At 38.3% G+C, this 14,021-nt stretch overlaps 1 protein-coding gene across 2 annotated transcripts in view; it reads left to right on the top strand.

The window, feature by feature from the left end:
• Window positions 1–14,021, top strand: part of Nsun3 (NOP2/Sun RNA methyltransferase 3) — a 54,812-nt gene that overhangs the window by 16,693 nt on the left and 24,098 nt on the right. For both annotated transcript variants that reach the window (XM_005336762.5, XM_013363541.4), the window contains 2 exons: window positions 7,387–7,541; window positions 8,267–8,388. In XM_005336762.5, the coding sequence (XP_005336819.1) occupies window positions 7,387–7,541; window positions 8,267–8,388 (277 nt within the window). The remainder of the gene's footprint in view (window positions 1–7,386; window positions 7,542–8,266; window positions 8,389–14,021) is intronic.

Raw genomic sequence — 14,021 nt, 5'->3', positions numbered from 1 at the left:
TAAACTGGGCTAACTGGGCTGCACGAAATAACCACACAAGAGACACAAATACCTTTTTCTTTGGGGTCACTGTGACGGCTCCTCTGACCTTAAGGGTCCACAGAAAGAGAGCGAGCAAGAGCACTCGCTGACCCATTTTATCCAGGAGAAGTTATTTAAATGAGGCAAGGGTTCAGGTTTCAGGGGGCTGAGTATCTTCATGATGTTAACTGTCAGCAGATTGATTGACACCTGAGTAGGCCACACCCAAGGGCACAATAAGAGAATGGGACACACACAAGGCACTTCCATGGAAGATTCTATCCTAAACAGGGCAAAGCGTTATATTACAAAGGAACAGGTGAGCGTAGCTTCACCCATGGGGCTGTAGAAAGACACCCATGCACGAGACACCAACCCTTGCACCCAAGAAGGGTGAGAAAAGTTCTGCCACATTTCTGCAACTGAGCGCTTCAGCACCCAGCCAGGGAGTGTAACTCAATCATGTGTAAGATTGACCTCCCACAGTCCTTACTGCACATGATTTTACCTACAGGTACCCAAGAGAAACCCAGGGGGATGGGGAATTTTACTATTATAATGAAATTAAAATAGCATGTTAAAGATCTAAAGGCAGCTCTTAATCACTTTGACCAAGTGTTATTGGAACTTGTTTGTACAGATTTTATGGTTGTTGGGCTTTGTTTTTAAGTATCTTCCTAAGTCTTGGAATCTTTGTTCTATGTAAAGATCACAATAGTTCACTTTCAAGGTAAATTGTGTTTTTCTTATGGAAAGAATCTTTGGATGATCATTCCTCTACCCAGAGAGAAAAGCAATGAGGATTGTCCCGACTGGCAGGACACATCAACGTGGGCAGCGAACCTAGATGGGGAGGAATGAAGGGACAAGAGACACGAAAGGTGACAGCAAGACAAAAGTTCTGATCAAGCTGCAAACTTTTATTGTTCACACAGGGGTATTTATATGCTGGGGATGGAGAAGCTCTCTAATCAGCAATTGCTGGATGTGGGTGGGTATTCATATGCTGGGGATGGGGAAGCTCTCTAATCAGCAATTGCTGGATGTGGGTGGTAAAACTGCCTGGTGTAAGATGTCTGATGATCCTAATACCCGCAGGATGTTCCAGGGAGATAGGTAGCTGCAGGATGCCTCCCAGGCAGGATGTCTCCCAGGGGGCTGTCAAGCTAATCTTTGAAGGAGAATTTCCTTCTATTCCCAGAGGATAAGGGTTGTTTGCAAGTAAGGTAACATATCCTACTGACTTAATCCAGAGCAGGGCCAGAATGACCTTGAGTGAATTGCTTTATAAAGTATAGGCTTAGTCTATGGAATTGTCCCCTTAATTTCAAGTTTCTACTACTCATGTCCTTCTGCTACCTATAAGAATTACATATTATATGGATTATTTGTTTTTACTTCCATTCTATGTTCTTTGGCAATATTTTTATATTGACTGTTATAAGGTTATCCTTATGAATTCTGAATACAGAATTTTTAATATTATAAAAGAGGGAAGAGAAACTTGAAATTTGGGAACCATTTTGAAGAGAGAGTATTTTAATTTTGAATTTTCCTTATTAGTAGGATATAAATATTTTACATATTTGTGGTAGTGAAGTTGATTTGATTAGGAACCCAAAGGCAAACTGGTATATTCTAGGAGTATGAAGTGGGGAAGAATCTTCCTGTTTTTATACCAAGTGAACTATAGGCAGTGTTCCAAGTAAAGAAGCTTTTCATGTAAGTTCACTAATGATACTGGTTCACTATAAAGTACAGATGTCTTCATGCTCATGCTTGAAGCCCAAATTAGGTTAACCATAGTGCTGGAATTTGGAATGCAGAAGCAATGCTAATCAAAGCTTTCATATGCAAAACTTTAAATGTTGGCTGTACTAGGTGTGCAGTTTACACACCAAAGTTTTTTTAGATTAGTACTGGTCATTATTCTTGAAAAAGGGGCTTACAACTTTGAACAATTAAAAAGCTTATATTTTAGGCCAGTTGAAAAAATGAGTCCACTTTTCTGTTGGTCCAGCTGCTCCAACCTGTTAGCATAGTGATGAACTGACCATTGTTTTGTTTTGTGATCCCAGCCTCTGTAGTGCCATGCTTTTTTAATAGAAATGTGGTAACCAGCTATGATTCTGAACAGGAAAGCATTAACATATGAACTGTCCTTGGTGGAATAGGATGGTCAGCTTTCTTGCTGAGGGCTGTGTCCCTCCTGGAGTGAAATTCTCCTCACTGTCAGTGATATCTGACCTCTGGTTAGCCTTTCCTAGTAGAGAAAATCAGAAGGACTCCTTTCTTTGTTGAATTTCTTTTGCTGTCCTTCCTGCTCCTTCATATCTCTATAGTTTTTTTGCACATTCTACTGGTACCACTTTGTACTTCTTCCTCTGCTAACTCCTTTTCAAGTTTTACCTCAGGAATCAACTTCCCCAAAAAGCCATCTTTGTGTTCCCTGCATTAGGTGTATCCTCTTTGGAGTAATAATAAAAAGAATGACCGTTTTAGTCATTGTGCCATGAACTATGTTATTCACATTTCATAAATCTATGCTTTTCAAATATGCTTTGATAAGCAAACAACTTATATCTCTGTATAAACATCTTCTAAAGTCTTAGGGCTTAGAACAATAATGTGACTGTGCCCTATATACTATCTCACAATTCTACAATGCTATGAGTTGGTGATTATGAGCCCTAAATTATAGATGAAACAGAGACAAAAGTTAACTGTTAATTGTCTAAGGTAATTGGCAAAGCCCAGGTCTGAATCCAAGGTTTCACCATTGTGGTATTGACTATTTCAGGATTTCCCAGTGACATTCCACTTCCGACTGTAGTTAAGTGTAGGAAGGGGTTTGTAAGGGTCCAGCGAAACATCGGAGGAAGAGACCACACAAGAGACTGGCTTCATGCAATTGGCAGGAGGGAGTTTATTGAACCAGCATGCTGGGGCTCAAGGCTCACTCAGGAAGGGAGAGCAGCCCAGAGCCCAGAGCAGAGGTCAAGCAGAGCTTAAGTACACTTTTTGGGGAGGGGGGGCGGGAGGGGGGGCTTTGCATACATCAGAACAAATCATCATGAGGCTCGGGGAAAATTGAACAACAACTCTGAGACGTGATTAGCACATTCATTGGCGGGAACAGGTCGGGCGGGGGTGATTGGTCACTCCTAAGCGGGGTACACATTCAAACTGATTGGTTCGGGCCCTGTGACAAACTGCACAGGGCCTTAGGCTAAATGGCCAGAAGGGCGTTGTCTTAACTATCTCAGGAATTTCAGGTTCTGGGTATAGCAGAGGAACTTTGCGATGCCCGGTCTTTTTACATTTTAATTCAGGCTTTGTAGCTTAGAAACTTTACCCTTTCAGGTTCTTATTTATCTTTATGTCTCCAGCAACTAACTCTGTACCTAGTTCATAATAAGTACTTGGTAACAGAACCTTAAAGTGGTTGTACTCTCAAAAGTATTCTAATCTAATATCAATAAGTTAATAAATGTAATGTTGCCATATGTTCTTTTATGAATTTATACTATTGTTTCCATGTACGGAGAAACTTATCACTAGCCTTTTTAGCACTTTTAGTATTCCAGTTTTTACACTGAGAGGAAAATGGGAATCAGTCATAATTACCAGAGCATAATTGACAGAACTAGAAATAAGGCAGGATTTTTTTTTCTCTTAAGTTAAATATACAAAAATAAATGAATGAAGTTACCCATTTCACTTCTTTTATGTGATCCAAAGGCTGCCATGTACAGAAACTAAAGCCTCAGTAATGTTTTCAGGAATTTTTTTACTTTCTTTCCTGGTTAAATGAAATTATGACATAAATTGAAATTGTCTCAATGTAATTAATATATATTAATATATATCCATGTGGAAACATGCCACTTGACACTTTATGTTTTTAGAAGTTCAACCAACCTAAGACCATTTAAAATAAAATATACATTTAAGCAAAATAATAATGTAGCATTAAGCTATATTTCAGCTGGGAACTATTTTAAAATGCTGAATTGAGAATCTTAACTAAAGCTAAAGTTATTACTTATGCTGTTCTGGTTTTTTAGTTGTGATTAAAATATTTTTTTACTATAATTCCATGTTTCAAAAATTAGGTCAGTTATATATCGTGTGCATGTACTATGTGTAAAGCATTGGATGGTAGATAGAAAGGTAAGGGATGTAGCAATGATTAGGGCTTCTGTTTCCCTTGGTATGACAGACTAGCAACCCTAATCAGCCCTCCCTCAGAAAGCAACTTTATAAGTATAAAATACATCAACTATGTATTTTGAAATAACCTGTCTCCTAGCCTACTGATTATTTTTTCTTCTGTTCTATTCTGCTAGTGATACCTTCCATCACAGGATTTCTGTTCAATTTCTTTAAAATTCAATTTGTTAAGATTCTTTGTTACAGCACTGAATGATTTTATTGTTTTATTGAAGTTCATTGAATTCTAAGAGTTCACAGATACTGATTAATATATGGTCAGTTTCTGGTGCCTTATTTTATCAGATAAATGAGACCATGATCTCTGAAAGTTCTTGACATTTGTTAGCATATATTGTAGTCTCTCTGTTAGAGGATTAGGTGTTTATTCTAGTTTTCATAATCTGGCTTTCTTTGGGCCTGCCCCCCTAAAAATTAAAAGCAGTCTGCTTATTTTCTCTGTGGACCTTTCTGCAATTTCATCACTAGATGGCATTCTAAGTCCAGGTTTGCTACAAGTTGTTGCTATTTCAAGGCTAAAAGGGTCCCCAAGCCTACTTTTGCCCCACATCCACAGTAGGTATTTGGCTAAATGAACTGGAAGAGTGACTAAATAGCAAAGTCTGCAAGCCTCCATCTGGGACTGGGGTAGACCAGATGCTTCATCTAGTCACAAGCCTAAGATCAGATACTGCAGGATTCTTCTGGGTTCTGGCATCATCACAGAAGGATTGGCTCTAGGATCTTATGCAACAACTTGAATGCCTGCCTCTCTCTTCTTGCCCAAAGTGGACAGTTGCTCTTTGTGTACTGTCGGGGAGGAATGGAGTGGGGAGTCCCATGGCATCAACACTGAAACACTGAGCCCACCAAGACCAATATAGCACAGGTACCTACACTAGTATAGTCTGTCTACCAAGACTTTACCCCCAGCCATAGGTAATGCTGACTGAAATGGAAGTCTCATATACTATTGTTATGCTCGAATTTGGGACCCCCAAAAGACCACCAGAGACCAAGATCGATGTAAACAGCAAAGAGGTGTTTATGGCTAGCTAGCTTGGTCCTCCGCGTGCACACAACAACTGGTGATGCTGAGAGACCCTGAGCCCAAGGTTTGCAGCAGTTTTATACGCTCTTTGGAGAAGGCAGGGACCCCCACATACGTCATAGCATCTCTTAGCAAATCATCACACACTGCGGGAAAATCAAATAACAACTCTAAAACATGATTAGCACATTTACTAGCGGGAACAGGTTGGGTAGGGGTGATTGGTTACTACAAGAGGGGGATTCATTTGAACTGATTGGTTTAAGCCAAGAGGGGTGTTCGTGCTGAACTACCTGGTTTCCCAACACCATAAACTACTGGGAGGGTCATCTGGCATCCCAGGTATTTCCCTGTCTCATGCTGATTGGTGGCTGCTAGGGGGTTGCTATGGGTCTCCACCTAGCCTGACTGAGTCAGGGACACCTGGTGCAGGAGATCTCTCCTGTTATTTGTAGATAAACAACTTAGCAGAGTGGGAATGTGCCTAGGAGTGCTCTGTGGGTCTTTTCAAGGACAAAGGTCATGTCCCTTTCTTGGACAGGCTTTGCTCTGAGGTAGAGGCTGGTTTTTCACTATGGTACCAGAACAGGTACAGATACTCCATTCTAAGGCACTGCTTGAGAACAGGGACCATAAGACTCTACCCAGTGTTAGGTATCATCAGCCTGGCACTAAATTCCAAGGCAGTCCTATGCTCACTTTCCTGTTTTACTCACCAATGGAATGAGTGTTGCTCCTTGCTATGCTGACCAAGTTTGGGGGAAGGGTAGTAAAGATAATTTCCTTATTTGCCCAGGCTGTGCTAAGCTGTTCACACCTGAGTCTCGCAGCTGTAAAGACCAGTACTGACTCAAGGATGTATACCAGACCTATACAGAATTTGGCAGTGATGCATGCTGAAATACAAGTCTGTCCTACCAGAGTATAGGTCTTCACTTGATGTCAGGCAGGTGTAGAAGCTTCATCTACAAGTTGTAGACTGAAAACATGGACTTCAGGCTCCATCATGACAGTCTTGGCTCTGTGCTCCAGTGCAAGTCTAAGCTCACTTTCCTGCCCAGTTTCCCGGTTGGCAGAGTATTGCTTCTCACTCTGCTGCCCCATGTTGGCAGAAAAATAGTGGAGGCAATCAGCTACCTGGCTAAGGTATATCTAGAGGCTTAGTCTGTAAGTACTCCCTGTGGACAGGAACTATGGGACTCTATGAGGCACTGGATTTCAGAATAGTGGTCCTAGTTTCAAGTCTAAGGTCTCCCTTAATTCCTTCTCATTCCCCCAAGTGGGACGTGTCTCTTTCTATGCCATACTGCTTGGTGTTGTGGGAGTGGTGACATGGGTTATTCTTTACTGACTTCTTATTTGCATCTTTTATTCTTATTTTTATACTAAAACCAGACATTGTATTCTCTCACCTGCCTTCCTTAGTTCTTGTGAGGTAGTTTGATCTGTGGATAGCTGTGGTGTCTCAGGGAGGAGAGGATCAATGAGCATCTTAGCCACCATCTTGTTCTCAATGTCTGTTGTACTTAATCATAACAGCCACTCTATAAAATACTTAGATAATCCCCATTCTCAGACAAAGAAACCGAAACTCTTAAAGAGCTAAGTAACTTCCCTAAAATTTCCAAACTCAAAATAATTTGTCTTCCTCGTTATAGAGTCTATAACATTTTTCCCACATACTATGTTATTTTCCTGCATTTAAAATAATAGCTTGTACCATGGATAAATACATATCTATCCAATATTAAAATATGTTGTTTATTCTTGACAGCTAGTGCTTTGCTGTAAGAATGGTGTCTGAGGTATTGTTGTATAGCTCATCTTTAGGAATTCATAATTCTCTAGATTTTTACCCTACCCCAAAATTAGACTTGATTGAATAAATATTAGAACTTCTGAAAGGGTATATAGGTATGACTATTATAGTGTACGTGTATGTATTTCTGTTTTTAAAGTACAAGATAATTATAATTTTTACCTCTGAGCCCAGTTTCTATATAATTATGATAAAGTTATTGTTCTGAAATTTATTTACTGAAAAGTAAGAATTTAACAATTACATTGCCTTCATGTGAAACTTTTTAATCTTTTATATTTAGGGTATCTTCATTGTAATGAATACGATAGACTGAGGTTGAGATGGCTGAGGCAGACATTAGAATCTTTCATCCCACAACCTTTGATAAATGTAATTAAAGTGTCTGAATCAGATGGCAGAGAAATAGGAGATGCTCAGCCTGAAACATTTGACAAGGTACTTTTATTACATTATGACAAACTGATAAACTCCCAATACCAAAATTTAGTTGCTTTGTTATTGTGGTTTTCCTTCTGTTCCCAGATATAGCCCAGTACATTTTCTCAGCACTCTGGGAAATTTTGATAAAGTGAACATGGGTGCACTTTTAATTTGATGGTCAACAAAGTTCACAGAAAACAGTAACATTGGGTTTGGGGATTATAGAATGTTTTATATTTCCAGGTACCTGAAGAATACGCAGAAAAAGATCAGATATTATTTGGGTTAATCCATAGACATGTCTACTGACAGCTTTAATATAAGAGTAACATATCAGAGTATGAGAATTGAAGAAAAAAAGGTTATTTCAGTAAACTGAAATTGAAATGTTCTTAAAAATAAGTGCAGAAAATTCAGAAATACAGCAGTGTCTGTTTAAAATGAGTAACTATTTTAAGTTTTTGCTGTGGTCATCAAGAATGTTAAATGTCATTAATAGACATTAGTAGACCTGAAGACTCCCATCTTGCATTTCCCCAAACAAAACAAACAAAACCCAAATACTGAAACCACATAGGAAAAATTTTTGAAACATATTAATGAGAAAAGATTATAAAGAACTTATCACATATATTTTTTATTCCAAAGAATTTTTTTTTTACTTACTGTTTATTATGTAGCTTTTCTAAATACTTCTTGCCTGACAGCATATTTGCATTGTTTGCCTTTCTCTGTTGTAGGTGTTGGTTGATGCTCCATGTTCAAATGATCGAAGTTGGTTATTCTCTTCTGATCCTCAAAAGGCAACCTGTAGGATACATCAAAGAAGGAATTTGCCTGTTCTACAGATGGAACTCTTAAGGTGAGCACTGTTAATACAAAAGTATATTTGAGTTTCTAGCATAATGTAAATGGGTGTGACAAAGCATGTAAAGCTGTCAAATGAAATGCTTTCTATGTAGGTATCCATGATTAATGCCTTTGAATTCCCAGCCTCTTCCTTTTTTGCTCTCATGCTATGACTTCTAACTCCTGGTGAAATGCAATTATCATATACATTGTCCATTAAAGGGTGCAGATGATTTTCTGTGGTTCAAAGTTGTTTACTGGGACTGTCCCAAGCCTAAGGTCATCATCCTTTTATCAGAATCTGATCAGTCCTCTTACAGGAGTAATTTTGGACCAGGATGCAAATTTTGGTAATCTTCTAGGTGAGTCAGCTAGTGCAGAGAATTCAGAAATACAGCAGTGTCTGTTTAAAATGAGTAACTATTTTAAGTTTTCGCTGTGGTCCTCAAGAATATTAAATGTCTAATATTTAATATTATATTCCTAAAGAATATTATCTTCTTTAGGAAGATATAACTAGTTTTCACACATCTGCCTTCTAAGATGTTTTCCAGAAGTAACTGGCCACCAAGAGGTAGGGAGGCATGGGGTTATTAATGATGGTGGAATGTGATGATCCTTATTGTCTAAAGTAAAGGTATGAAGACACGAATTGGTGTGAATATACTGTGTATACAACCCGAGATATGAAAAATTGTGCTATATATGTGTAATAAGAATTATAATGCATTCTGTTGTCATATATAAATAAAAAATTTTTAAAAAGAGGTATTTGGTTTCCTGCATTGATCAGAAGCATTAGGGACATCCTTAATGCCATCCATCTAGTTCCAAAAGAGACTTTTTTTTTTTTTTTTGGTATCAGGGATTGAACTCAAGGGCACTTAACCACTGAGCCACATTCCCAAGCCTTTTTTATATTTTTTATTTAGATACTGAAAGTTTAACTTGCTTAAGGCCTTGCCAAGTTGCTGAGGCTGGCTTTGAACTTGTAATTCTCCTGCCGCAGCCTTCTGAGCCACTGGGATTCCAAGAGATTTTTACTTATACACTTTTCCCAATTAATGCCAATTTTTTAATGCTTGTATTAGTCCATTGTTCTATTGCCATAACGAAATACCCACGGATGGTAATTTTATAAAGAAAAGCTTTTATAGCTCTCAGTTCAAGAGCATGATGCCATAATCTGTTCAGCTCTGGTTGAGTGCCTTTTGGCTGTATTATATCATGTAGCAAATTGTCTCATGGTGGCAGTATATACAAAAGGGATAGATCACAGAGTAAGATTAGAAGTCAGAAGGATTTAGGGGCCAGGAATTTTTATTTTTTATTTATTTTTTAATAAAACTCACTCTTTCAGGAACTAACCAGGATTCTGAAATAACTATATTAATCCCTTCTGAGGATGGGATGTAAAAACTTTTCACTGTGTCCCATTTCAGAAAGGTTCCACCACGTCCCTGCCACTACACTAGCTTTCAGCATATAGACCTTTGGAGAACACAAACAATATCCAAACTATGATAATGCTTGAAAAAAAAATTCTAGAATATTTAAAATAAAACTGTGACCTATCACTCATTACCACTTACATGTAGAATTTCAGTGAGTCACGGTATGAAATTCTGATAGTGTGCTTAATTTCCAACAATGAATATATACCCTTATCTAAATATCATGACCAACACTAATGCATACTTTTGTTCTTGCTCATATTATGCACTGGCTCAGAATTATAGTTCATAGTAGTACTTACCAGAAAGAAGGTTTTTCTGAATATTTTTAATCTGGCAGTTCGATCATTGTAAAGAAATCAAAAGGAGACAGAAGCAAGGTACAAAGGCAGAATGGCTCCTCATCCAAGCTGCCAACTTTATTTATACTAATAGGTTACATTCGGTCACTGTACATTATTGTTTATTATATCGTCAAGTAGGTTACAACAGGTTATAATGTAAGATTTTTTGTTTATGGTTAGATATGTGTTCTGGCTAAGCATGCATTGGTTATCCTAAGAGTGCCTGGGAAAAACTGCAGAATATTCCAGCCATTGGTAACAGGGCACCTTTTACTCCCTGGAAATATACAGGAAACGCTATCCTATATATTCCCACGGTCAGAACCCTTGCAGACCATTTGTTCGAATGCTTCCAATGTCTGTCATTTATATACTATGACTCTTAAGACATTTTTGAAAACTCTTTATTCTCTTTCCTTTTTACTGACTGGGTTATTAGCTTTAAAATATTGTTTAGATCTTTCTCATATAATTTTCTAGTTCAATTTCTTAATTAAATATTTCTGCTACTCAGGCCTTGCCCTTGATGTCCCTTAAACTTTATAATAGATAACAAATTTTGTGGTGCCACATTAATACCATGACTGTGTTAGTAAGAGTTTTGTGGCTGTGACCCAAATACCTGACAGGAAAACTTGAAGAAAAGTTTATTTTGGGTTCAGAGTTTCAAAATTGAATTTGTGGTCAGCTCACACCATTGCTGTGAACCTGAGGTGAGACAGAACATCATGATGGAAGAGCCTGATTGATGATAGTTATTCAGCTCACGAGAGCCAGGATACAGAGATAAATCAGGGTGCCAGGAACAAAATATAATCCCCAAGAACACACCCCCAGTGACTTAGTTCATCTAGCCATGCCCCACCTATCTATAGTTACCACCTAGCAGTGCATTGAAATTATCAATTCATCAAATGGATTAACTCACTTCTGGGGTTACAGTTCTCTGAACCTTGTTGTATTGGGGACCATACTTCCAAAACATGAGTTTTTCAGGGAATATTTCTAGACACAAACCATAACATTTTACCTCTGGTCTGCAAAAGCTCTTTTCCATCTCACAGTGCAAATGCTTTCAGTTGATGTCTAAGAGTTCTTATAACAATTCCAGCATTGTTCAAAGCCTAAATCCAAAGGCCCCTCCAGTACCAAAGGCAAATAACTTTTAATTGTCTCTGCAAAAATCAAAGGCAAATTACATATGCCTAATATACAATGACACAGAATGAACATTTTCATTTAAAAGGGAGGAATGTTGGCATAGAAAGAAGGAATGGGACCAAACCAACACCAGATAGCCAGAAAAACATTAGATACTGCAGCTCTGCATTTGGGATCTGGGGCATCACTTGTACTAGTGTGATATGGGCCCCAAAGGAATTGGATAGCTCTACCCCTTTGACCTTACTGATTACAGCCCATGTGGCCTCTTTCTTTGTCTGGTTCTGCTCACTTCCTGTCGTTTTTCTCAGCAGATGTTCCACATTCTTGGCATCTCTTAGTCCTGGGGTCTCCATGCAGCTTTGGCATTACTTTCCCTGCTTCAGACATCGCCCTCTCAGGTGCTGCCTACAGGGATTCGGCCCTGACACCCTTTGCCTGACATCATAGGTTTTCTGTTGGAATCTCAGTGGAAACTTTGTGACTCCCTAACTTCAGCATCTTGCATTCCTATAAAACCAGCATCACATGGTAGATGTCAAAGTCTATCACTAGCTGGCACAGTAGCCAGGCCCATTTGGACCATGGCTGCTGCAGCATCCAAGTACTTGAATGGCCAAGCACTGTGAAAGGAATCCTGAGGAAACTTCCTAGGTATTCCTGTGTAAATAGGGTACCCCTGGGGTCTTGTTAAACATTTTAACACCCTTGAACCTGCAATGGGTGTGATCTTGTTGATTCCTGAGATGCCATCAAGACATCTTTTCTATTGTCCATACAAAGTAGTTAGCTTCTGTTCAGTAGTGGCAATCTTCAGCAATCACATGTACTTTTCAGGCCAAACTGCAAGTTTAAAAAATCTTTCCTCTATGCCATTTGCTCCTGATTATCACACTAAAGCTGGCTAAAAGCTGCAAGCAATACTCATGCCATTGCCAGAATGCTGTTCTACCTTGAAATTTTCCTCTACCAGATTAATTAGTCCATTTCCTTTAAATTTAGCCTTACAGAAAAATCTCAGGATGTGGGCAAAATGTAGACAAGTTCTTTGCCAGGATGCTGCACAATGGCCTCTAGTGTAATTCACAATAGAATTATAATTCCCATCTGAAACCTCCTGAGCACAGTCTTTACTGTTCATATACCATTTGGCATTCAGGTCCTCTGAGCTCCTACCAGAATCGCCATTTGAGCTCTGTTTATAATATTCTAAGGCTTCTCTATTCTGCATCTCCAAACCCTTCCAAAGTCCTTAAACCACTACCAAAGGCATATGAGCCACATGGTCAGGTTAGTCACAGAAATAGGATCCCATTTCTTGGTACTAATTTCTGTGTTAGTCAGCTTTTCATTGCTGTGACCAAAATACTGACAAGAAGAACTTAGAGGAGAAAAAGGTTATTTGAGATCATGGTTTTAGAGGCTTAATTCATGGTTGGCCAACTCCATTGCTCTAGGCTTGAAGTGAGGCCAAATATGGCAGAATAGGAAATCTGCTCAGCTTATGGCAGCCAGGAAGCAAAAAGAGAAAAAAGAAGGGGCCAGGGATAGATAAAGATCCCAAGGGCATACCCCCAGTGACCTACTTTATCCAGCCATGCTCCACCTGCCTAAAGTTACCACCTGGTAGTCTATTCAAATTATTAATCCATTAAATGGGTTAATCCACTGATAATGTTACCACTGTCATTATTGTCTGAAAGCCTGCCTCTGAACCTTATTGTAGTGGGGACCATGATTCCAAAACATGAGGGATATTTCTAATTATCCAATCTATAACTGACCTTTAATTTTTTTAAATAAAACATGAGTAAGCAACCAGATTTCCTGAGAATATTTTTATCTTTTTTCTATCATGAAAAACTACCCATTGGTTTCTTTTTTTTTTCTGTTTATTACCAGGCTATTTTTGTGTTTATATTCATATATGGCTTTTCTTCCCATATATAATCAATTCAATATATTTTATTTTTGTTTCCCTCATTTCTCCCTATCTATTCTTTGTAAACATATTAAAGACCTATTAATTTTAAATGGGTACTTTTCTATCAATTTTATTTAATCTTTTTTTTCGGGCGTGGATACCGGGGATTGAACTCAGGGGCACTCAACCACTGAGCCACATCCCCAGGCCTATTTTGTATTTTATTTAGAAACAGAGTCTCACTGAGTTGCTTAGCACCTGGCTTCTGCTGAGGCTGGCTTTGAACTGGTGATCCTCCTGTCTCAGCCTCCCAAGCCTCTGGGATTACAGGCGTGCCCCACCGGGCTTGGCCTTATCTGATCTATTTAAAAATATATTTGATAATTTTTAAAATGTGCTTTTAATTATACAAATATACATAGAATCATTCAATTGTTTAGAGAAAAAAATTGAGTAATATAGATCAAGTAAAAGGCCTCCTTGATCACATACCCAACTGAATACTAACTTTTTTATATAACTATTGTATATAAGTTTGGATTATACTCTTGTAATTTTTTTCTCTATATTATAGCTAAACATATAGAGAAGTACATATAAAAATAACTGTTTGTCATTATGTTATAGTGTTCTATTATGTGCACTTTTATACTTAATATTTCTTCATCTTTTTCTTTTTTTTTTTGATGGTGCTGGGGATTGAACCCCAGGGCCTTGTGAATGCTAGGCAAGCACTCTACCAACTGAGCTATATCATCTTTTC

Source organism: Ictidomys tridecemlineatus, chromosome 3 (assembly GCF_052094955.1).
Source record: "Ictidomys tridecemlineatus isolate mIctTri1 chromosome 3, mIctTri1.hap1, whole genome shotgun sequence".
In the NCBI taxonomy this organism is placed as follows: Eukaryota; Metazoa; Chordata; class Mammalia; order Rodentia; family Sciuridae; genus Ictidomys; species Ictidomys tridecemlineatus.
The sequence above is the reverse complement of the archived record's forward strand: the minus strand, read 5'-3'. Positions and strand labels throughout refer to the sequence as shown.